At 33.6% G+C, this 26,967-nt stretch overlaps 1 protein-coding gene across 2 annotated transcripts in view; it reads left to right on the forward strand.

The window, feature by feature from the left end:
• The first annotated feature begins 10,393 nt into the window (after positions 1 to 10,393).
• The window catches only part of IntS6 (integrator complex subunit 6), a 70,578-nt gene continuing 54,004 nt past the window's right edge, over positions 10,394 to 26,967 (forward strand). The window contains exons 1-2 of one of the 2 annotated variants that reach the window (XM_035374769.2): positions 10,394 to 10,671; positions 12,875 to 12,952. In XM_035374769.2, coding sequence (XP_035230660.1) covers positions 10,555 to 10,671; positions 12,875 to 12,952 — 195 coding nt within the window. In that variant the 5' untranslated portion in view covers positions 10,394 to 10,554. The remainder of the gene's footprint in view (positions 10,672 to 12,874; positions 12,953 to 26,967) is intronic. The other variant, XM_035374770.2, reaches the window with a different exon arrangement.

The raw sequence follows: 26,967 nt of genomic DNA on the forward strand, positions 1-26,967 counted from the left end.
AATATAAACAATAAATGTAATAACTAACTTAAACAAATCAAATGCTATCAAATACTAAATACAAAACAAATACTAAATACAAATCAAATACTAAATGTAAATCAAATACTAAATACACATTTATAAACAAAAAGGACCATGGTCTGATACTATTTACAATTATTTACATTACGTACTATGGCCATAGTAATGAGCTAACCTGTCGTAATGAACGACTTTAGGTTTAGAGTTCGAAGACTTACGAATCCGAACCACGACGTCATTCAGCCTTTTTAGGACTGTATACGGGCCATCCCAAGGTGACTGTAATTTCGGACAAAGTCCTTTCCGTCGAGTCGGATTCCACAACCTCACCTTGTCTCCTTGTTTGAATTTATGTCCAGCAGCTCTCGTGTAGTATGTGGTCTTCACCTTCTCCGTCGCCAAGTTCACTCGCTTTCCTGCGGAACGGTGCATCACTTCAAAACGGGCCTGGACATCTTGGATGTGTTCCTCAGGCGATGAAGGAGCATCCGTACGGCGATCAAACAGGCGGTCACAAGGGAGACGAAGGTCTCGACCGAAGAGCATCTGTGATGGAGAATAGCTGGTAGTCTTGCGTTTCTTTTTGGCCCTAGCACAATTTCGGCAGCTTCCTGAGCTGGGTCTTTCGGACAAGGCATTGGCATTTCCAAGTGAGGATCCCTTTTGAGGATGGATAGTCATGCCATCAGATGCTGAAAGCAGCTTATTCTTTTTGAAATCTAAGGAAAAATTGTATTTCCTTAAAAAGTCCAATCCGAGTATGCATGGATCTGTAATATCCGCCACATATGCCGTGTGATGGTAGGCGGCACTTCCAAACGTGATGTTTACGTTTAACTTCCCAGTTATGTCGATCTTGCCACCAGACGCAGTCTGAAGGGTAACACAGGATGGCGTCCAAATAAGTTTATCTTTAAACTGTTCAGCTAAATCTTTCCTAATGATGGTAACATTAGCTCCTGTGTCAATGATCATATTGCAAGGAACTCCATCGATATTCCCATTGATGGACAGTCCGTTATTGTTGCCACTCACTATAGAGATCTTAAGCGCTTTAAAACAGGGTTTTTCATTATCTGGCAACCTCCGTTCCTTGATATGGTCATTAATTTGTTTCCTGCGTCGTTGCTCGGAAATTGTCTCAATTTTCGTACCCTGGGGTGTTCTGCAATTCTTTCGTACGTGGCCTTCAGCTCCACAGTTCCAGCACTTTGGTTTCTTGTCAGTCCTTTTCCTTTCCGTGGCATCTAATTGTCTGTTTAAATCGTATGCCTTATTTTCCGTGCTCTGGGGAGTTCTGCAGTTCCTTCGTAGGTGGCCTTCAACACCGCAATTCCAGCACTTTAGGGTCGGTTTCGTTTCACCACTATTCCGTCTTAAAGCATTCACTGATCTTGTCAACTCATCCGTTTTATTATCCGTGCCCTGGGGTGTTCTGCAATGCCGTCGTAGGTGACCTTCAGAACCACATCTCCAACATCTTACAGCCACTTTGTTCTCACTGCTACTCCGTATCAAAGCATCGACTTGTCTGGATAAATCATCTAAACGAGCCATCAATTGGTCCCCTGGGTCGTGGACTCGCACAGCTCTGACTGGGTAGCTATCCCTAAGAGTTGCTTGCTGGGCTGCCTCAAATTTCATGGCATACACTAAAGCGCTTTTCAGATCTTTAACATCCGCCATTCGCAGTGCTTTCTGTATTTCAGGGTCCCGGATGCCATCGATGAAATATTGCAGGGACAGGATTTCCCTTGTTTCTGTCGGGCACTCCGAAAAGGCGTGATGTGACAGCCTTTCAACATCCGTGGCGAGCTCCTGAAGCGTTTCGGTGAGCTTCTGTTGACGAGATTTTAATTGGAGCCTGCTGTAGTCTTTTAAACATTTTTCGCCGAAGCGCAGCTCCAAAGTGCCGGATAGAGCTTCGAAATCTAGCCTTTGATTTTCGGGAAGCGTCTGCAGGATATCCGCTGCGTCTGCTCTCAGAGAAGCGGCGAGATGACAGGCCTTAGCTTGGGAATCCCATCCATTCGCATCCGCAACGATAGAAAATTGTGTCCTATACACCTGCCAGGAGGTCTTCCCATCATATGTAGATAGTTTCAAAACGGAACGAGCAGGCATCGATAAAAATTTGAAACCTTCAGAATTGTTTCCTACCGTCGCTATGCACTTCTTTAGGCTGTCAACTTCTTTGGCGACGGCAGCAGAAACCCTATCATCAATTTGTTGTTCGACGGCAGAAACTCTCTCTTCTATATGTTCTTTTACAGAAGAAATTCTTTCTTCTACTTGTTCTTTTACCGAAGAAACTCTTTCTTCTATTTGTCCAACTTTAGTTTCAACCGCGTCTATTCTGCCTTCCATAGCCTCAAATTTATTTTCTATTACGCAGGTAATTTCTCTTTTCATTTCGTCCTGACCTGCTTTCATCTCATTTTTAAGAGATTTCATCTCTTCCTTGACGGATTCCTGGCCCAATTTCATTTCTCCTTTAACGGATTCCTGGCCCAACTTCATTTGTTCCTGTGCCGTTTTCATTTCTTCCTTGAGGGATTCCTGACCCAATTTCATTACTTCTTTAACGGACCTTTGACCAGCATCCATTTTCTCTTTAATTTCTTCTTTAAAAGATGTTTGGCCAGCTTCCATCTTTTCTTGGAAAGCAGCAAAAGCAGTAATGAGCTGTCTCAATTGTTCTTCCATCCCTCTTGTTATTGACACCCCACTCCTGACACCAAAAATTGTTGCGTACAAATGTACAATAGAACGTAATTCAAAACAGCTAAAGAACGCTAATCCGCGAATTCGCTATAATCAACAGCAGCAGTTTTCTAAACAACAGCAAAGCAACTACTACAAACTCGATAATAAAATAAAATCGAGTCAATGGCTAGCCGGCAATTAGTAGCCAACCGCTACTTTAACCGTCTCTGTTGGTAAATTGCCCTAAGGCGTTGGTACTTAAGTTTTTAATTAAGGCGATTTACGCCGCGCCAACTAGGCGAAACTTGTCAAATTTTGTGAAATGTAGGTGGAGTAAGGGAGATGATTGGCAGGAGCCTGTCACGCGGGTGGTCACCAGCTTACGCGTACAATGAGAAATATTGGAAATATTAATAATTATCAAGTTTTGAAACAGGTTATCTAGATTGGAATAATTAAACTAATATCGCGATCTAAATGAAGACAAATGGGCACAACTAAGTGCAACAGATTAGCTAAACAAAATATTCAAATTCATCCTTTCTGTAAAACACAGATTGGACAGTGCTAGTCACGTGGGAGTCACCCTCCCGTGAACTGTCCACAGCCCGATGCATCTTGAAATTTACTACAAACTGAGATGTGTTCCTCCTTTTATAAGATTTTAAAATCACGCGCTAGAATTTTCCAGTACTTTCTCGAAATCAAAAAGAGATATTTATTTATTTAATGCACGCGCTCTTGTATTTTCAATTTTCCGGCTTAGCTTTCTTTTAATATTCGTCACGCGCTGCACTGCGCGAGAAATAAAACCATTTAATTTATAATTGAACTAACATTAGCTTTTTAAATACCAAATTCGTAACAATATATTTAAAATTAATAACTGTTGTAATATAATTAATTATTTATTTTCTTGAATTGCCTGATAAAATGTGTAATAAAATGTTTGCAGTACATCAACCAAAACATTCTTTCTGACCACTTTATTTCTCCAAAGTAGAGATATATTTGTAATATTTTTTAAAACGAAATGCACGTATATCTCCCGCTTTTTATTTTAAAACGATAACATGACCTTGTCCCGAATTTCTCAAACATATCCAGTTTCCAAAATCCGATTCCATAATCTGGAAATGACATTTTGTGAAAATCCTAACGCTTCTGCTACAATGGATTAAGTTTGACTCTCCTGTAAACGACTGATGGCCTTCTTGGCTACCGATTCAACTAAGTCATCTTGCTGAGACATCGTATATTCACTGCTACGAAGCATTAAACGCATGTCAATTGTTTTTAATCTCCTATTACAAAAGGAATACTGCAGGTCGCTCCTTACTCCTTATCTAAAACGCATAGTTTTCGACGTTTCCAAACCTAAGAGTCGCACTTCAAATACTACTTACTATTTCATTATCAAATGCTAGCTATGAACATTCGTTCAGGAAATTAAAATAAATTTTCACATATTTACAATCAACGATGGGACAAGATCCCTTAAGTCATCTAGCATTTTTAAGTGTGGAAAGAGAAAAATTTGAAAGGATCGACTTCGATGAAGTAAATGATAAATTTGCTTCATCCAAGGTAAGAAAAATGTATACATAGTAATTAATTTATCCATGTATTATATTATTATTAACAAATATAAGTGCCCGACCAAGTTGAGGTGCACGTGATTGAAGCGAGATGAGGGCAAATTAAAATTTTTAAGTTGGCTGGTGGTGTGACTGACAATTTTCGATCTTTGGCACTCCAAGCACGAACGTGTCCAGTTGGCTATGTCCTTTTGCATGCTAGGTCATACGAAACGTTGCTGTATCAGTTTCCTCAAAGCCTTGATGCCAGGATGTGACAGACGATGTAACTGACTAAAAATGGTGTGGTGAAACCCGGAGGGAACATAAGGTCGAAATGTTAAATCCTGAACATTACAATAAAGTGATTTTCCAGATAACAGCTGCATAGGCTGCAAGTTGAGATTGGTGGAAGGTTTGCTTTTCAAGAGGGTTTGTAGTTTGAATCCCGGTGTTGTTCGTTCGCAAGTTTATTGACAAAGGAACAGCTAGTTCTTCAGTACGAGACAAGGTGTCTGCTAAAATATTCTGCGAACCCTCAATATAACGGATATCTGTTGGCCTATGAAATCTAGGTGTCTCATTTGACGAGGAGAAGCTTTACCCGAACGCTGTGGAAAAGAATAGGTTAAGGGTTTGTGAGCTGTGAAGATCATGAAAACGCGTCCCTATAGCATATGTCGAAAATATTTAACAGCTTCCTAAATTCCTAATAATTTGCGATCGTAAGTGCTGTATCTGGTTTGTGCTGGTGAGAGTTTTTTAGAAAAATATGAACGTGGTCTCCATAATTCTTGATCTTTCTGTTGTAAAACTGCTCCTATACCTGTTGATGCGTCAACGTGTAGAGACATTAGGTTATTTTTTTGGAAGCAGAAAAGATGAAGAACGCCTTCGCCGGGAATCGAACAGCACACCTCTGGAGTACCGAACCAGCGTGCAGAACCACTACACCCCGAAGGCACGGTAGGAAAGCGGGAGAAATACTTTATATACTCCCCGTTTTAAAGGGCGACTGGGGTTTTTAGGGGACCCAATCGCCAAATCCTGGGTTGGAGAATCCTCATCCAACACCCCTTTTAGTTCGCGCTCCCCTGTAGAGACATTAGGATATTTGGAAGCAAGAGAGATTGAAAAATTAGCAACCGCCTTCCCCGGGAATCGAACCGCGGACCCCTGGAGTACCGGCCCAGCGTACAGAAACAATACACCACAAAGGCACGCCAGGAAAGCGGGAGAAATACCTTATAAACGTAGACTGGTAATGGTTTTGATGTTGAAGGATACTGCAAATTTACTGCCGAAATTAAATCGATTTTGCATTTTTGGAACGCTTCGCGAGATTCTGTGGTCCAGGTTATAACACGTTTATCGTTTTTCTTGCTTTCAACCAAAAAAGGATTTAGAGTTGCTTGTATGATTGCTGCATGAAGTAAGAAACGTCGATAAAAATTGAGCATAGCAAGAAATCTTCTTAAGTTCTTCACTGTAGATGATTCGGGTATCTGGAAATGGTCGAACGCCACGAGCAGAAATTTCATGACGTAGAAAGGATACTCTTGGTTGGCCAAAAACGCATTTGGAAGGATTAAGACTGACGCCGTGCCATTGAAAACGTTTGAAAACTGTTCTCAAATGTGATAGGTCTTCCTGCTCTGAAGAGGAGGCGATTAAGACGTCATCAAAATTAGGTACACAAAAGTCTAGGCCGTTTCTCACCTGATTCATAAAGCGTTGGAACGTTTGAGTAGCATTGCATAAGCCGAAAGTCATGACCGGAAACACAGATAGTCCAAAAGGCGTAATAACCGCAGATTTTGGAATATAAGCTGGGTTAACGGGCACTTGATTATGCGCCCGCTCAAGATCAAGGGTTATAAAAATAGCTTTTTCCTCTAAAACTTGCATACAATCTTTAATGTGCGGGACTGGGTAACGATCAGGAATTGTAGCTGCATTTAACCAGCGATAATCGCCACTTACCATTTCGTTTCCGAACTAGATTGAGCGAAGTTGTCCATGAACGTTTTGAAGGACGGCAAATTCCGTGTTCCATCATGTATTGAAATTCCTCTTTGGCGGCTTTAAGCTTGTCCGGAAGTAAACGCCTTGATTTGTTTGGCAATTGGAGGTAAGGTAGTTTCAATATAATGTAGTACATCGTGCTTGGGTTCGGAAATATCTATAACTGGGCGCGTGTTTGTAGGGAATTCTCTAAGAAGTTGATGCCATGGGGAGTTACCCGAAAGCCCACGTACACATCGATCTATTTTCACTTATAAAAATCAAAGAATTGCAGAAACTCGGCATCGCGCACAACCTCGTTATTGCGCACTGCATTGGCTTTGCCCATGTACACATCGATCTATTTTCACTTAAAAAAAATCAGAGAATTGCACAAACTCGGCATTGCGCACTGCATTGGCTTTGCCCATGTACCTATCGATCTATTTTCACTCAAAAAACATCAGAGAATTGCACAACCTCAGATTTTCCAATCTTCTAAGATCGAGCCAAAAAGAAGTACAAAATATTAACAATAAGCAACTTTAATACGAACCATATAAGAAAATTTTTTTCACTTACTCTTTTGAAGAAAAATGTAAAATCTTTTTGAGTGGTTTTATATATGTATATTGAGTTTATCTCAGGGGGAAATCCTTTTGGATCACCCCTCATCTTTAAATAAATTTACTAACTTTTTATACTCCATTTCGTAATATATGCAGAAAAAAGGCAAAAACTCACATGGGGAAAAATACTCTATTAAAAAAAGAACCACCGCATAAGAACATTCAAACCGCAACAGAATTAACTGCTCAAATTAACAAGTAAAAATTTAAAAAAAAAAAAATCAAAGCTTTCAGATTTTACATTACATCCAAAGAGGCATTTTTTTAACGTTTTGTGTGTTACCTTTCTTTATCCAATATAATGTTCTTTACACTTAAACCATAAAAATTCAGTTTAACAGCAATATCACAAAATAATTTTAAAATGACACAAGGCGATAACATCTAGTGGCAACAGAATAACAACATAGCTTCAAAAGACCGGGTTAGCTATATTGGCGCGTTTATTGCTCATTGAAAAACAATCGCCAAGCAGTGGGCTAAGCTGCATTTCAACCTTACTTTTTTAAAAAAAATGCTATGAAATGGAAGTTGATCTGTCAGCACTATCCTTATTTTCAGGGCAGATGTTTTTATTTTATTCGGCTTATAATTCCTTACTAAATGTAGTATTTCATCTCGATGTACTCCGTCTTTGATATGATTTAAATCAAATTCCTCATCATTATAAATATCACGAATACACATCAAATCGTTTTCTGGTTGCAATTTTCTAATTTCGACTATGCGTAATGTATGCTTTATTTTTGCGCGTGTTGAAAGAAATGTTTAATAAAATAAACAAATAAATATTTAGCTTTTTTTTGTAAATTTTGATGCCCTTTAGATCATATTTGCTCTTTATTTCATAACTTACAGTTTCATATTTTTAATTTTATAATTTCTGCATGCCATCATACCAGATTTAAACTGATGATCTATAATCCGGAAAAACCGATAATCCGGAATCGTCGAAGTCCCGACGAATCCGGATTAAAGACTTTTGACTGTATAATTATGTCTAGATATATTTAATAATAATAAGATAATACATTAATACATTTAATTACTATGAATGCATATTTCTTGCCTTTGATGAAGCAAATTTATCAATTACTTCAACATTGATCAAGTTGATCATTTCAAATTTTTCTCTTTTCACACTTAAAAATGCTATGTCACTTTGGCAATCTTGTCCCAGCGTTGGTTGGACATATGTCAAAATTAATTTTAATTTGCTGAACGAACATTCACAGCTGGCAATTGATGCTGAAATAGTAAGGAGTATTTGAAGTGCGACTCCAGGTTTATAAAAACATCTCCATGCGATATTATAAACGTAAGCAGTTCTAATGGAGTTTTAGGTTCAATTTCTTTTCTATTGTAGAGTAACATCTTGCAGTCACATTTACTTTGCAACAATACAATAATAAAATTTGAATATTATCTATCTCTTCAATTATTTTATCTGAACACTGGTAATAATTTCACTGAATAACAGACTCATCGAGCAGATGTTAAAAAGCAAAATGCACATCAAAGAAATCTATAGTTATAGTTAGTTTACAAAAAAGATATCCCGTCCCTTAGATACAAACATTTTTTATAATCTAATAAATCTCAATTACTTTCTATGCTCCAAAGTTCCATATAACTAACCCTATAATATGTTTCACATGCAATATGCTATCCCCAAATTTTTCTGCTCAGAGCAGATTGCCCTGTCCTCTAGCTAAACCACTGATGCCAAAACCATCAAGAACTGTAGAATCTCTGATATATAAAAGTAAAATCTATGACAGATAGGAGTGACTGTCCTTCGAGATTAAGAAAGAAACATAATTTGCAAGCTGTACACGAAATATTTACCCAGAGTTTACAAATCAAGTCATGCCAAGCTGCTTATGAAGATGGTCTGTATTTCCACTTTCACTATCATGGCCAGTACCAGAATCGGGGAGGAGGGGGTGAACCAGATAGCAAAATGTTTAGAATTTAGAAAGGGAATGGGCAAAAGAATTTTAAAGTAACAGAGAGTTTGCACCAGGTGGTAAAAGGACTAGCACCAATCCAATACAGAACTATTTTAAAGAAGTTAAACAGGTACATTTTGTAATAAAATGGAATCTCACATAATCATGATTACTAAAAATGTGGCTTTGCTGCGATGAAGCTCAGCTACCTCTTTTATATAATCTGACAGGATTGAAATTAGTTATTCTTATAGTTTCAAGATTAAGTAAGTTAATGTGCTAAGGATGATAAATTTAAAAATTAATTTTACAAACTTCTCACTGTTATTTTTCCTCACGATTGAAAAAGACTAAAATGAATTACACGCAAGTTTAAATTTATGTACACTGTATTTATTCGTAAACAGAAAATCCTATAATTATCATATAAATTTCTATTGCAAATAATAAATGTTTATGAAATTACGTAAATTTATAAAAGAGGATTCCCATATTTTTTATATTACATTAAATAAAATGTAAAATGATAGGTGTTATGATAGCCTAACACTTGAATGAAAGGATTTATGGTTATAAGGCAGTGAGTCATATGATAGTTGGAAACATAAACAATTTTGTAAAATATTTTAAAATATCTCTTGATGCTTATCAAATCTGAACTTTTAATGATTTATTTTAAAACTAAATATCATAACATTTTATGGAAAACTTATTTAAATTAATCATTATTTTATTATTTACTTTTCGAAACTGACTAAATTTTATGATTCAACAAATACATTACTTGAACCGTATGACACTACCTACTTGTTTTTCTATATATAATATAGTTCTACACCCTCATTAATGTAAAAAATATTTATTTCTGATAGTTTTACGTTTTTTATATTCTACATGCCAACCTTTCTTACTTCATTACGAAAGATTCTAAAAGAACACAGAAATAAACGAAAATAAAAATTCTGTCTAGTACCGTAACTGTATTTGTAATACATATTTATTCGTATAAATTTAGTTTTTGCTGCATTTCTCTCCTGAACATTAAAAAAAAAAAAAAAAAAAAAAAAAAAATAGACATGCACATAGCACATCCTTACATCACACATCATTATTTTCGCAAGCTATGATAGCATTTTAGCTATAAGTTCCTATCTTATGAATTATCCATTTACAAAATAATACTCATAAAGTGAAAGTTTTTTTAAACATGACTACTATCACAAGCTTTCGACATGTACAATGTAAAACACCAATAAAATTACGCAACAAGTATTATAAACCTTACAATTACTACAGCTATTTTAGTTCACGTCTATCGTCAAAAAATCTTAATTTGTTTTCTTGGCAAACGAACCAGTAAAATGATAAATTGCCAATTATAGCTGTCGGATCGTAGCTGGAGTTACGTAGCATAGAACACTCCCGCCAGATGTCTGCCAGATTCCCAACGGAAAGCTGACGCCAAATAACTTGGCGAGAAAGTTGTCGGCAACTCTTCCTACAACCCAAAAAATCTTGAACCTTTCCACTTCCACTCGTGAAGATTTCCTACGAGTAATGAGTTTCGATGTTGACACATAGAGAAGTTTTCAAATGTATTAGACCTAATATATTACTGTTTTTTGTTAATGAATTAGTTGCCAAACGATTTGTTAATACAAAATGACTATCATTTTGTTTCTTATCGACACAAGCGCTTCTATGAACCAGCGAACTTATTTAGGTGCTAGACCTACTCTCTTAGATGTTGCAAAGGATGCTGTTGAAAGATTTATTAAGGTTTGTTGTATATTTCCGGAAGTGGTCAAAATACTGTGACTAGTTTATAAGAAATTAAGAAAATGGGGTTAATTTTTGCATCTGCCCCGCTTTTTTATAACTTAACTTTAAACAAAAGTGAATGGGCCAGTGATTTTTTTTTTTTCACTTTTTATTTTCTGATTGCTGTGCCACGAATTTTAAATTGTTTGTTCATTAATATCCTATGCACGATCATTCAGATTGTTATCGTATCAAGAAATTGGGCACATCTTTATATATAGGCATATATATATATAGTCTCTGGTATTGGTTTGTTGCTGCTTCTGAACGGATACAGTCCCTGCACACTGATAATTCATTCAAAATTTCATTTGTCGTTGAATGAGCGATCTACTTTTGTTTTTGTTTGTTTGATACGCTTATTTGTTTTAATTGCAAGTTTTTTTTGTGTACTCCTTTTCTTTGGCTGGCACTCTTTAATCATTACTCACAATGTCTATCTTACTAGTAATATGATTATTATTATACACAAAGTATTTTACAAATTTGTAAATTTCGGGATGTATAAGTTTTATTAATACAAGTATATGTTATAGGATGTATGTGTAGTGCTGCCAGAATTATATTTAATCTAATAATTAAAAGTTTCTGTAGGCAAACTTGGTAAATATATATTTTAAAATAGTAAGCCAAATACATATGTACCTACATATATACATGAATACATCCATCCATCACACCTTTCTGAATGTAGTCCTGATAACAGAAGAGTACCTTTCATTTTCATTTTGAGGGAAAAATCTTTTCTAATAATATTTTATGTGTACATGCAATATGGCAGCAAAATGTAAAAGCTGTTGATCAAACTGAAAATAAGCTTCATCTAACAATATTTTGCTACAATTCTGTTATGAAAATACAGCCACAATTTTATAAATTTTGAGCTAATTTCAGGAACATAAAATTTCCTTTGTAAGAAAAAAATGATTCTTTGTGTTATATTGAGAGTCAACTGTTTATTATTTGAAATATTAGCAATATTCGCAGTGATAAAAGAATAAAATTTGTTTAATTGCATATAATTTCTGTTGATGTACACATTAAGAGCTGTTGCATATGTAATTATATTAATCATTGCTTGTAATTATATCAAATTCAATGAATGGAAGTATGAAATATAAAATGAAGAATTTTATTTTAAATTAGAAATGTTTGAATACTTCAGTTTCTTCTTAGCGACTTCAATCCATAAATTAATGAACATTACGTAGACTGAAAAAATTTAATTAAAGTATAATATGTACAAACTTTTGATAAACTTAAAAACTGCTCAGCTGTTTAAAAAAATTATTCCATAGCAGAAAGTAATGTTAATTATTTAAAACTATGTCTAAAAAATATCCACATGTTGTATGCAGATTTAAAATATTATGTGCATCTCTAATAATCATTTGTACATCTTTGTCAATCTCTAATAAGTCTTTAGGTGTTTTTTAAACTAGACTAGAAAATAAAGCATGCCCTGTTTTCATTTTAATCTATTGAGAAACCTGCAGACTTAACAACTTTATTTAAAATGTGTTCATAAAATTTCTAGTTAGGCATACCTGTATCAGCAAATATATATGTGATGTACCAGCTTTTGTCCGGAATAAATAGATTGGTGAAGAATCATAAATGTAGTCGTAGCTTATATTATCAGACGATAAGTTTAAAAAACAGGATCCATTTATTATTATTCAGGAGAAATAGCAATTACAAAAATCTGATCTCCGGAGTAAATTGAAAAGAATTACTAATAACTTTTTGTATGAAGTTTACTGTATCATTACATTAAAGAAAAGACCCCGATATTCTTTTGTGAGTCCTTTTATAGCCTCTGAAAAGACGGAGCTTCCAAGAAATGACATCAGCCATTCCAGTTCGCTTTAAATATCTCCAGAACATTCTATAACTGTACGTGTAGAAAAAGTGGGAAAAACAACTTGACTACGGGGCTGTGGATTTAATTCCACGTACTTTCACATAAGAGACCGTCGCCATTAAAAAAATGAAAAGAACATACAGTTAGAATTTTAAGTGTGTTCTTGACTATGGAATTTAATTATTACATATATATATATATTAGGTTTCTTTTTCTGCAGATTTTTATGACAAAATGTAATTTTGTATTGTTATTTGTTTCATCTGTGTGTTTCATTGTGTTATTTTGATTTTGTAGATAAGGCAAAGAGATTCTGCAAGTAGAGGAGATAGGTATATGCTTTTAACATTTGAAGATCCCCCTGGAAACATAAAGGTTTGTATCTTTCTCAAGTATATATCATGGAGGTAGGAATAAAAGGAAGAGCCAACTTTGCACTACGACTGAAGCAATGCTCCCAGGCTTTGCTCTCTAGATGGGGTATTTTTTTGTTTATATCCAAAGCTTCCTTGACAGCATTTTAATAGTATTTCCACACACTACAGTTCCATTCATTCGAACTTCTTCACAAAAGAAACATTCATTGTTGGGTGGATAATAGCAATTTGTATAGTGACATTTACGCAAAAGTCACATCTTGATTATTTTTCGATAACATGCAACAGTGATTTTGATTATGAATTTGTTTTATAAAATTCTAAGCTACAAAAGTATAGATTTTAGAAAAAATGTTATGTGTAAAGAAAGAAAAATACCTTATGGTATCTTTAAACTTGTATACGTCTTTTGATACCCTTGATAGAGTATTCGCTACTTTTATTTCATGTTCCGAACATTAAAATGTTTTAAATAAAATATATTCTTTTGTAAATTACTTTACTTGAAAAATATAGTGAATGTCAGGACCGGATTAGGGGTTTTTCCGAATTATAGATCATCAGTTTAAATCTGGTAAGATGGCATGCAGAAATTATACAATTAAAAATATGAAACCATAATTTATTAAATTAAGAGCAATTATGATCTAAAGGGTATCAAATTTAACAAAAAAAGCTTAATATTTATTTGTTTACTTTATTAAACATTTCTTTCAATGCGCACATTCTTTACGCTCATGCGTAAAGCACACACACAAAAAAACACCTTTTGACACCTTTGAGGTCCGAATTATAGATCATTCTGGATAATGGACGTCCGGATTACGGGCTTTGTACTGTGTATATAGGTATTTATGCACATGCTTGCAAAAAGCATGTATGCCTTTAACGAAATACGTAAATATTTATTAAATTATTTTTAAATGTATTTGGAAATGAAGCATTTATTCATTTATAAACTCCTGTGAATGTTTCTGTAAAGAAATTTAGTTATTAAATATATCTAAATTTATAATTATTATAAATATTATCTAAATACATGCAGTACAAAGACCGTGATCCAGAATCATCGGGACTTAAGTGATTCTGGATTTGGGATTTTTCCAGATGTTAGATAATCAGTTTAAATCTAGTAAGATGGCATGTAGAAATTACAAGATTAAAAATATGAAACCATGATTTATGAAATAATGAAGCATTTATAATCTAAAGGGTATCAAAATTTACAAAAAAAAAAAAAAAAAAAAAAAGGCTTAACATTTTATTTGTTCACTTTATTAAACATTTCTTTCAATGTAATTTGTTTAAGATGCTTCATTTTTTGTGCTAATACTTTCTCTTTAATTCCGTAGACAGGTATAATTTCTTGTTCAGTTAAAGTTCCATTGTTCAAATCTAATTGCTGTTTTGAGAATTCTGACTAATTTTCATTGAATTTTTTTTTTTTTTGTTTTTTTGTTTTCAATAAAGTCTTTGTCACTTTTTTCACTATAGGTAATGCTTTTTTCTGGATCTAGAACCATGCTACAAATTTTGTCGTCTGTTGACGGATGATTGGGGCATTGTCATCGCAATGAAAAAGTTCTGTTATATCATGTTATATCATCTACATTTATTTCCGCTTCTCCACATTTCTTTACAAAATCCATTTATTGGAAAATTTCATCTTTGGTTTGAGATATTCGAAAACCTACAAATCCGTGGCTATCATCTTCAACATCAACCTCACCATTGTAGTTGCCATAAATTATGCCAAGCCTTTTTAAAAATATCTGGAGACAAATCCTTCTACAATCTTGAGATGCTCCACACAACCGATTTTATACTAAAATATTTAAAAAATTCTTGAATAGTCTTGCCAATATTCAAGAAATTTAACATGGATTTTAAAAATGTAACTTTATATTTGCATTTCAGCATGCACATTATTCCAATATCCATAGGCTGAATAATGGACATACAATTTAGAGGAAAGAATAATACAGATACATTATCTTTCACTAAAACTTTAAGTGAAGTATGAGCCGAACAGTTGTCTGTAATCAGGGCAATTTTCGCGTCATCAGGTAAACCAACCGAATTAAAATGTTGCTGAGACTCGGGTATAGAATTATTTTCAAACCAATCATTCATTAACTCTTGTGTCATCCATGCTGTTTTATTTGCACGATATATAACGGAGAAAATATTCACTTCTTTAAATGCTCGAGCACATTTATTCTTTCTGATTATGAAACATGTACACCTGTACGTTCCTGCAGTATTTTCACATGGTAAAATTGTTAGTCTTGCTTTGGAATCTTTTGATAGGAATGACTTAGATGGCAGATATATATTTTGAAATATGGTAGAAAGAAAAACAAACCACAAATGCACCTTAGATGTTTATTTTTGAGAGTAAGTAGACGGTTGCCATTCGGCAAAACTAAAAAGAGCTACATATGAATTGACAAACATAGAGTGCAAGATTATTGCATTGCTTTGGCAAAAAGAAGTTTTATTTCTAACATCTTTGACACCAGTTGTAGTCTTTTCTGTAGATGTTGCCAAAGTATCCGCAGTACAAATTGCCAGAAAAGACCTGTTTCATCAGCATTGTAAATTTGTTCTGGAGATAACTTTTCACTGTTAACGAGTTCAATGAATTCATTTTTAAATATTTCAGCAGCTTCAGTATTATCTGAAGCTTTTTTAATTGCCTTATACCATGGTGATTTTTATATTTGATTAACCAGCCTGCTGAATGTATGCACTTACCTTTTAAATACATTTCTTCATGAAATATTTTGGCTTGAGCCATTAGTATAGGACCTGTCAATGTATGCCGTCACTGTAACACGGTCTGATCCATTCAGTCATCACTTTGTCATGATTGTCACTTTTAGCATAACGAATAATTTTTCTGTTATTCATTGCAAGTGGGATGTTGGAATCCACAAAACATTCCTTTTTCTGTTTTCATATGTCGTATATCGTTGACCAATGCCATACTTCTCATGTAATTTTGAGACTGAGATACATTTATCCATTTTTTGCAGCAATTCCACTTTTTGTGTAATGGACAATTGCATGTTTTCGTTTTGTAGATCCTGTTGCAGCTCCAGAATTAGAAATTCATTTCGACATAATCGGAAGTTCAAACTTTAATTTTCATAAAATTGCTGTAAAAATAACAGCCCACAAATGGATCAAATCAGAAAGTTAAGAAACAGGAATTATTCGCGTACATATCATGACATTGGCGATGAATGGCAAGTTGTTCCGCTAAATTTTGTCTTGCTTCTATCGTGCACTGAGCCTGAATTGTATTAGTTTAGTTATTTATTATACTTGCATCTATTTCTTTCACATGAGCTTATGAGTCCTGAATAAATAAATTGTCACTACTTAAGGTTTATCGAGGGCTGGCACTAGATATCTTACTGATACAGTTACTGCGGGTCTCAAATTCTGCTAGCAAGCACCTCTCTAAGTTCTAAATTTTGGATCCTAATGCTTTCCCTAAACTCTAAAAATTTTGTCATACCTTAGTTTTGTTGCTTGATGCTTATCTAAATTCCAAAAATTTTGTCTTTCCTAAATTCTGTCGCCCAGTGTGCTATACAAGCTCTGATTCTGGGTTTATGGTGAATAACATATCAGTTATTCTTAGTTAAAATAGCACTAAATGTAATCTGTTGGCCTATGAGTTTCATTAACGAAATTTGTTTTTAGCATATGAAAAGAAATTTTGGTTGAATTTTTCTCTCATCAACGTTTCTTAGCACATTTAACTAAAATCTGTCATCGCCAAACGTAATGTCAATACAAAATATTACCATACTCTTTGTTATTCAATTACTAATATAAAAAGATGTTTAGGCATCGATTCCGAGTCCTCACTCAAGTTGTCATGTGTTGATAAACTTGCAGTGATGAAACCAAAATATAATAAATAATGATTCGTCAGGTTGGCATCAGGGATATAAAATATTAGCAGGTGTAAAATCAACGTACTATTTAACACTAAGGATTTTATTTAGTCCTGAAGTGAAATTAAGAATCGGGACTCTCCACATGTTTTACTGTGGGGGGGGGGGAGGGAATCAATTTTGCATGCATACAGCATACCACCACCCCCCAAAAAAATCTGAAAGGTTTCAGATTTTAAATGACATCTAAAGGGACTTTTTTTTTAACATTTTATATGTTACCTTTATTTATTAAATATCATGTTCTTTGCACTTAAACCATAAAATTCAGTTCAATAGAAGTGATGCAAAATAATTTAAAAATGAGCATATCGTTAGAGTTTCCGATACACCATTCCGCGCACTGGAGATAAAAATGCCCTCCCCTTCCGTAAGTGTTGCCATTGCTCACTTTGAAATTGTTGAGTTTGTTAATCAAAATTTGTTAAAGTTTTACAAAATATGAAATCGATAATAAAACAAATTCCAAATTTGGGCTTCCAGATGCCCATATCGAGTTTAAGATTACGCTATCAGATGCCTATATTCACAGTAGGATTACATCATTCAAAATTGGATGGCTCTAGGTACCGTTGTTTTATCATAATGCGAGAAACATACATACATTTATGCAGATTCTTCATTATTTAATTTCTTCAAATATAATACAGGGCGGTAGTATTTGGTGGTAACGATTTGAAAAATGATACGCTGTTTATAGAGTTCCGACGCAAAATCACAAAACGAAAACAATAGCCTTCAGGACAAAGACCCTTTTGACTTAAAAAAATCATTGATGGTTTTGGGATCTGTATTTGAGATGACTCCAGATATCTGGATCTTGGACTTTGTACTCTAATAACCTTAACATTTAATTATAAACATAAATTGAAATTATTTTGACAAATACATTTATAAAATTATTTCACCAAGAATTGTGCGTATCGAAAAGCAATCTCTTGAAATGCATTGTAAAGCAAATTCTTTGAGATGCGTACAGTCAAAAGTCGTTAATTCAGACACCCATAATCCAGAATGATCTATAATCCGGATCTCAAAGCTAAAAACTTTCTGCGCATGCACCGCGTTCAAACATGCGCATAGGCGTTTATGCGTGTGCGGAAGACCTTTACGACTGCGCATATGCGTGTGCGCAAGCGCAGAATACGTTTTCGCATGCACGTTTAATGTATAACGGGCGGTATAAGCTACAATTGTCTATTTCAGTTAATGTTGATGATTGTGTTGTTCTTTAATCTTCGAACTGGATCCGGCTTATTACTTTTTTCAGCCTGTAAGAGCAATTTTATAAAAGTAAACTTGAACTTTCGATTATGTCAAATAGAATTTCCGATGCTGGACCTCCCAAAGGATCTACAAAACGAAAGTATGTTTCGATGTCCATCAAACAAAAAGTGGAATTGCTGCAAAAAATGGATAAAGACATGATGAATGTGACAGAGAGGTTAGTGAAAACAAAAAAAATTTCGATTGACAAGTTAGTCGGTATTCTCGGCAGAACAATTAACGGGTTTTGAACAGCGGAACTTTGTAACTGAACAAGAAATTATGTCTGTTTATAGAATTAAAGAGAAAGTATTATCACATAAAATGAAGCAACTTAAACAACTTACATTGAAAGAAATGTTTAATAAAGTAAACAAATAAATATTAAGCTTTTTTTTTTGTAAATTTTGATACCCTTTAGATCATAATTTTTCTTTATTTCATAAATTACGGTTTCATATTTTTAATTTTAGAATTTCTGCATGCCATCTTACGAGATTTAAACTGATGATCTATAATCCGGAAAAATCAATAATCCGGAATCGCCGAAGTCCCGACGAGTCCGGATTAACGACTTTTGACTGTACTTAAGGAAGTAGTAAAGAAGAGTATTAAGGTGAAAAAAGTTTGATAAGCATTAAAAGAATTATTTCCTTACATTTTATAATAATTCAGTTATAAAGGTTTAAATAATATTTTTAAAAAAAATCTTTTTTTTTTTTATTCCCTTTCAGAAATTAGTAGAAAGTTAAGTACATAGAAATCAGCACCAATATTTACGGTAATTTCCGGTAGAAATGCCGCGGCATTTACGTGTTTAAAACTTTAATTTTCAGCGGGTGCGGCGTTTCTACCCATGTGGTGTTTAGGTGCACTAAAAAAAAAATATTTCCTATGATGGTCATTGTATGTAGTTTGGATGGCCTTGTCATTGTGCATAGACTGGGTGCTGTTCCCACACAAAAGACCACTCAGTTGCTTTTTGCGAACGTTATTTTGTTTACATTCTTTACCTTGAACGGACCTACATGCCTTATTTACCCTAAACGAGATCTCAGAACAATAACATTCGTCTCCCTTTCAAATCAACATTCTCATCAGTTTGAATAGTCTCTCTCCTCTGCCATTCGAAGAATCTTCCAGGACCCATCCTCTCCCCACCCCTGCCTTTTCTGCAATTTTTTTCAAAGGCGGACACGGCTCCACCTGCCTCGCAATAACCAACTCTGACGTATTTTCCCTTCAGCATGAATGGATTTTTCTTGGCATTTTGCCAAATACAGATCCCGTCAGTTTGGGTACAAGTACTTGTTGAATAGTTTTTAATTAGGGAGCGAAAATTTTTTGAAAATGTCTCTAAACGGCACAGAAGCTATACATTTCTTACCTTTAATTTATTTTTGAGTTATTGTTTTATTTCATGCATTTTTCTTAACTGGTATGTCATATATCAGGACGTAGGTTGAGTTTTTGCATCTACACGGCCCACGACGATGTCACGTGCAATTTAATCTATTGCGGCGTTTACGCTGATGCGGCGTTTCTGTGTAATTTAAATTTTTTTCCCGCCATTTTTCTCAAATGCGGGGTTTACGCTGATGCGGCCTTTCTTCCGGAAATTACGGTAATGTATTTCGCTATTAAAATGAAAGGTGCTCTAATTTGAAATGAACCCAATAGAGCATTAATTATAAATTGACTAAAATTTTCTATTTAAAAGATACTTCAGAAGCTAAAAAAAAATCATGTCATATTTGAGAAAGTATTTTAAGAAGAAGTTCTGTAAACAGAAAAGAAATAATGTGCAATTTTAATATTAATAATACAATAAACTTTGATCTTAATTTTTGTATTCCTTATAACCAAATAAAATCAAATTACATTAAATTTTTTTTCTAATGTAATTAACGAAAACTGGTGGAAATATTTTATTCAAATTAAACTATTCCGGAAAAAGTATAGCATTTAATTCCACTCAGAATGCAATGTTGTTTAAAAATGTATGCTTTTTCAGATACGTAAAACTGTGAAATATTGTAGGAAAAGAAAAATATATATTTATACGTATGTTTACGACATAATTGCAACATGTTTACATCCAATCATGTCAAAACCCATTGATCTTAATGGTAAGTCACTGAATGTTTTGGTCTCCACAAGGAGATCACCATTGCTTGAAAGCAGTGCTTGGGGAAAACCAGTTAGGCCCTCTCCTCTTACTTGCTACCTCCATGGTATATATGCAGTTAAACTACTGTAACTTTACAGTAAGTTATCTGGAGAAAGTTTCTTAAATGAGAATATTTTTTGTTGAACAAAAATTGGAGTATAATTTATACACTGTGTATATTGTGAATTCTTTTCCTTACCTTTTAGTATTATGAACCAATATAATTTTTTTTTTATAATTTATATTGGTTCACAATTTAGAAGTAACTTTTTTATGTTACTTCTAGATTTTTTTTAAGGTGTAAGAAAATTTAAAAGTTTAATGGTTCTTTAACAGCGAAATTTAGTTAATCTAGAAATTGTTTTTTTTTTATAGTCCCTTCCCCACCCTTTGTTTTATATATTAGCAATTAACCTTTTCGCGACGGCACACCTTTGTTTAAGATGCTCGTGCGGGACAGAAGGGAATCGAAGACCGTCATTGTACAGGACAGAGGTTTTGCATCGCTAAGCCTAATTTTCTAAAAAAAAAAAAAAAAAAAAAAAAAGTTTCACTTCTAGCCTTGTAATTTTTGGTATCATTTTAGATTATTACTTTAACTCTTATATATGTTAAAATTAGCACTTAATAACGTTTTTCTTTATTTTACATGAAAATATACTCAAAAATTTCCTTATCTTGTAAAATAATTTTCGGAAGCGCTATTCAAATTATTTCAAAGTTTTAATTGATAAATTCCATAATGCAGTCTAAAATTAATAAAACAACACAATAAAGACTATTTACAGTAAAAAGTAACAAAATTTAAAATGAAGACTGTGGTAAATCTCGAAGCATGGAGAAGTATCACTTTTTAACTCTTAGAAAAAGAAACACTTTTAAATCTTTAAAAAAAGAATCATCACTCTCATCTGCGTTAGTAAATGGCTCATTAACCATACGAGGGTATTCTTCCTCTGATAAATAACGTCTTCGCGCCATAATAGATTAGAGATGAGACTTAACGAAATAAAAAGAGAAAACAACGGGAATATATCTGAAGTCAACGCGAAATTGACTGGGCTGTCTAGTAACCCTAAAAGACCGCATATAGTAGAAGAAAAAATAGAATATAAATCAGGCATGCGAATATTTATATTACCACGCGGCAATTTAAAGAGCCCACCTCTGTTTACGCTTTCGCTTCCCCCACCACCACCACCCTCGCAACAGTTGATGAGTAAAATACCAAAGTGAGACGGAATATATCAAACTCAAGGTCAGGAACCTAAAACTGTGTTCATTTCAAACATAATGGACATAGAATGCCATCTAGTGGCCTTCAAAAAAATGTTCCAGCTTAAAATGCGTATATGCATTACCCGTCCTCTGAATGCAGTCTCTAGCGATGTGTGGATGGGACGCCCGGCTGTAAGAGATGTTCTTAGGGAATGCGTATATGGGACGCCCGTCCTAAGGGTTAATTTTCTTACTGGAATACAACCATTTATGATAACAAGAGATTTTGTTACTTGCATATTATCCTCTCAACCATGAAAGTTGGCTGTCATTGAAACATGAAAAAAGAGCAAAAATCCACCAAGGTTACGTGAATTGTTTCTGCAGAATTTTGAGCCGCATTTCTCTCTACAGCTTCTTAAATAAAACATTCATCAATCTCTCTACAGAATCTGCTAAATAGCCACTGTTGTGCAAGAATTCGAATTGCTTTGCAGAGTGGCTTTCATAAACTTCTATTATTTTGTTAAGCCTGCTGATTTTACCCAGAACTCTGTGCAGAAGGCCACAGGTAACTAACTATTTTATTGGCCGTTCTTTTTCTCCATTCAGATTATGTTAAGAGCAGCTATGAATGACCTGGACTGCAGTCACAAAAATGATTCTATTAAGAAACAATTGGGGTTATATCAAACAAAAGTACAGATGAAATGAATATGTTGTGACATCATGTTTATCCAAAATTTTTGCTAAATCGCACTGCTTGGTGACAGTTTCACTTATGTATGTACTGAAATTACTATAGAGGCCATTTCTAACAGTAAGAGAATTGTTTAACTTTTATGTAACTCCTTTGTAGAACAGACTTGAGCTAAGCTCTCATGGACTGGAATGAAACTGAGTGAAATGAGCAGTCAAATTTTTATCTTTTATGCACATTTTCAGCAAATATTTGAATAGCTGTAAATTTTGCCCTCTTCAAAAACAATTTCTGTCTTTTGGGAATCTGAATTCTTCCATTATGTGTTTCTAGATTTCATGATTAAATAATATTTATTGAGTCCTGTTTGGTTTAGAAACCTTTATTTGGTGACTATGAATTTTCGTACAAGTATTGTATATGATAGCATAATAATAATGATATTAAAATCATATTTCAGGAAACGTTATTGCAAAAACTTTAAAATTTTTCACTTCCATGTTTGAAAATATCTTTAAAGTTTATGTCTGATGTTTTTTGCTTATTTTGATAGTCAGATTGAAGTAAGTTAACCAGTGATAGAGTCTCAAATTTCCTTTTAGCAGAGGATGCATTTTGTGAAGTTTGCTCCTTGACAAATAACTACAAATGGAGCTGCAAAACCAATTGGATCAAAAATCATTGCTGCAACATGCAAGACATAATGCTTTGTGCTCTTCAATCTCTTTAAATTCTCTAATTAATCTTGTTATATCTAAAGAAAATTTATCATTTACTGGATTCCAGTTCAAGCCTAAAACCTTCAACTGACAATCAGAAATACAAGTATCGTTAAGTCCATTCTGCATCCGCAATGACCTCAATTTCTCAGAATTAGTATTTAATTTTTGCAAAATCACCCTTGCATCCTTTAAAATCAACACAGCTTCAGAAGACAGCTTAAATGCATCTCCAACACTATTTCCCCCAAAATATAAATCATCTACATTCAGTGAAGAGTTCAACATTTCAACACATTGAGGTTTATTATTTCTGTACTGCTTTAAGTGCCTTTTTATTGTTGCACTTAAAATAAATGGCGATGACTTACAACCAAACGGCAAACGTGTCATACGCATTATTTTGTAGTCTTCATTTGTATTTTCTGGTAACCACAAGAACTTTAAAAATTTCCTATCCTCTTCGGAAATTCCAATCATCAAAAATGCTTTCTCTATATCAGCACAAAATGCAATTTTGAATTTCCTAAAATTTAAAATATCATCCATCAAATTCGGCCCAGTTTCTAAATAATCATTCAAAGAGAGATTTAGTTTCACTTTCGAACTACAATTGAACCCCCCCCGAACTTTAGTAGTATCCTTGTTGGTTCTCACAACTGCTCTGTGTGGCATGAAATACTCCTTATAACAAACAAGTTTCGTATCTTCCATTTACAAACCTCAAATTATCTTCAAATTGTTTGATCAAATTCTCATCTGCAATTGATAACTTATTAGAATCTGTAATTCCTAGCGATTTTAAATTCCATAACATCTGCATATCGGTGGCAACACAAAAATTTGTTGATATTATATTTCCCCAAATTTTATCCTCAGAATTATTTTGTATTCCCTGCAGTGTAAAGTCAAAAACAGTTTATATGCAGTTTAGTGTTTTGGTTATTTTTTCTACTTTCGACTCTTTAATGACGTCCCAAAAGTAATCTGCTCCTATTAAAATGTGAATACCTTCATCTGAAGCCATGCTTCCCTCAGCTAAATTTAAACCCTTTTGCTTAAAAATATTTTGAATATTTATATTGAGGAATGCAATGGGTGCGGCAGTAATCATTTCATCTCAATATATTTCTTAGGATCGTTCCTATTCCTCAATGTGAACTTTACTACACTGTAAGTTTTATTTATGGCTTTCGTAGACTCGAAAGCATAAACCGACAATCCTTCCTTTTGAATGGTTTTAAGTCTAAGGGCATCTGCCGAAGATTTTGCTATCCACGATCTCTCACTGTCGTTATGCATTAACACCCGACATAGTTTAAAGTTTCCTTTCGAACAAGCCAGGACAGTACAAGTTTGCAGTAAAGCACTGTCATTTGAACCCCCGATGAGACAAGCTACATTGAGTCACCACATTTGAATTCTCTTTCCCTGTTTCGACTTCAGCTGATTTATTACTATTTTCACATAGCATGGAGTGATGAACTAAGCTGTTGCAATTCTTGCTTAGGTAGAGTTTAGTTTTACAGAAATGCGCTGAATGGAATTTTGAGAAACAGTGAAAACATCGATTATCTCTTTTTAATCTATTTTTCCTTTCCACGACACTTTCATATTTGCAAAATTTATGTTCTTTGCTGTTACAAAATATGCAGTTTCTTTTAACATTTGTAGTATAACTAGCAGTTGATATATTTCGATTAAGATTAAACTTTTTATTTTCAAATTTCCTGGAATTACTTGTATATTCATTATCAAAATTATGATAATTTTCAGTTTTGCTACTAAATAAATATTTTCTTTCGATAGAGTGTATCTCTTTGTCTAGAGAGGTAAATAAATCCTTAAAATTCCAATCACTATCTGGATATGTTCTATTGAATTCTAAAACAAGTTCTTTTGGAATTCTTTTCTAACAAAATGGGAATCAATAAAGTGCTGAAAGATTTTGTTTCAACTCCTAATGACTATAATCTTCTAATTTGAGTATCAACTTTGTCAAACAACATTCTCAATCCAGTTAAATCACTTATACTTCTAATAATAGGAATTTTAAGTAACCCATTCAAATGTGTCTGTATCAGAGTATTCGTGTTACCAAATCTACCTTTTAATATATCCAAAGCAACATCATAATTTTCTTCTGTTAACATGAAACCTTTTATTAGATGTCGTACCTCCTAAATGTGACCTTAAATAATTAAATTTATCTATCTCTGTAAGATTATTGTTATTATGAATAGCACTTTCAAACTGGTTATAAAATTCTAGCCAAGAAGCAGGATCACCATAAGATTTATTGATTATCAATTTAGGAAGTTTAACTGTTTTGGTTTCTCTAAAGGTTTGTTTTTCTAGTGTACCTTGAGCAGTTGCGGGAATAGAAAAGTATACGTTACTAATATTCATTTCATCTTTCATTAATCTATCAATTACACTGGCTATCTTTTTTTTCCAGAGGATAATTTTTTCTGAATATTCCTCTGACACAGTAATTTCCTCTTCTATGTCATCACAATTACAGACTTTTCACTTCATTGTTTAATCGTTTTAAATTAGTTTCCTTATGTATTATTTGTGCTCGAAGTTTCTACCTTATTCGTAACATCTATCTCTCTAGAATCTTCCTTAATAAAAGCTTCAACTTTGCTAATTAACTTAGTTAACGTAGACCCAACTGCGCCACACATTCTCAACTTAAATAATTCCGACATTTTACAACAATTCAAATTTCAAACAAAACATCAAAACAAAATCCCACCTTCACTTCCTGCAAAATTCCACAAATTCCCAAACAAAGCTTGCAACTAAACCACTAGAATCCACAGCCTCCAAGACCGACTCGTCCTCACTTGGTGGCTAAACACATTTAATTATATATACATTTTAAATAAACATATTTAATTATATATATATTACATAGTACAGTTACATAGCAAATACATGTTACACAGTTCTTCACAACTACATTCTCAAAATCCATGCCACCTCTCGCTCAAATCGAAACTTTTCTTGCGCAATTGAGGTGTGCTACAACGCCCTCTGTGGGAGATCTGAACACATCTAATTTTTTACTTTATAGTGATGCATATCCTTTTTCACCATTATTTGAAAGATTCAAATTTTTTATCAGCTGTTTTCGTAAAAATTACTTTATATCAGCTGTTTTCGTAAAAATTGCTTTATATATTTTTCTTTTTTTAATTATTTAATCTTTATTCATTTGGAAAGATGACAAGTACATTGCTATGCTGCTTTAGTCTTTCTTAAGTTACCTAATACCTGGTACTACTGTGTTGATGATAACGCAGACTTATTTGATATCCAAAAAATTGAGATTTTTTGCAGCTTTGTTGAATACGTTTTTGCAGTTGTTTTTGCAGCTTTTCTTATCTAAGAAATTTTTGTTAGGGAGATGAAATGTGAAGCATTTTTCATATAACCATTCGATGTAATCTTCTGCCATTTTGTAGTGATAAAAATATAATAGTGATAAAAAAATTAGGCAGAAATTATACTTTAAGGGACAGAAAATGGGAAAGAAGTTCTACTTTTAAAATTTCTGAAGAAGAAGGGGGGAAAAAAAAAAGGACAGAAATTGAATTGAAAGAAAAAAAAAATTTTTTTTAAAGACGGGTTAGAAATTACACTGTAAAGTATTATAAGATACATTTTTGCAATGAAGTATAGCCAGCATTAATATTCATATTGTTATATCAAGAACTGGACTGAAGGAAAAGAAAGTTCTGTTGATTTTATATGTTGCTAATAGTTTTTGAGATAATGATTTAATAATGTGCGAAGTAGTAAGGTCACATTAGCTTTGGTCAAACACATGTGTATATGAATTTTTGATCATTTGATACCACAAGACTGCTATACTTATTTGCTTTCATTTTGTGTCAAAAAAAAAGCATTGGCATATGTTTATTAAGTACCCATTAGTAAAATTAGCTATCTCAAGTAAAT

Source organism: Stegodyphus dumicola, chromosome 5 (assembly GCF_044657685.1).
Source record: "Stegodyphus dumicola isolate Sdum_Otavi_A_Nest chromosome 5, ASM4465768v1".
Taxonomy (NCBI): domain Eukaryota; kingdom Metazoa; phylum Arthropoda; class Arachnida; order Araneae; family Eresidae; genus Stegodyphus; species Stegodyphus dumicola.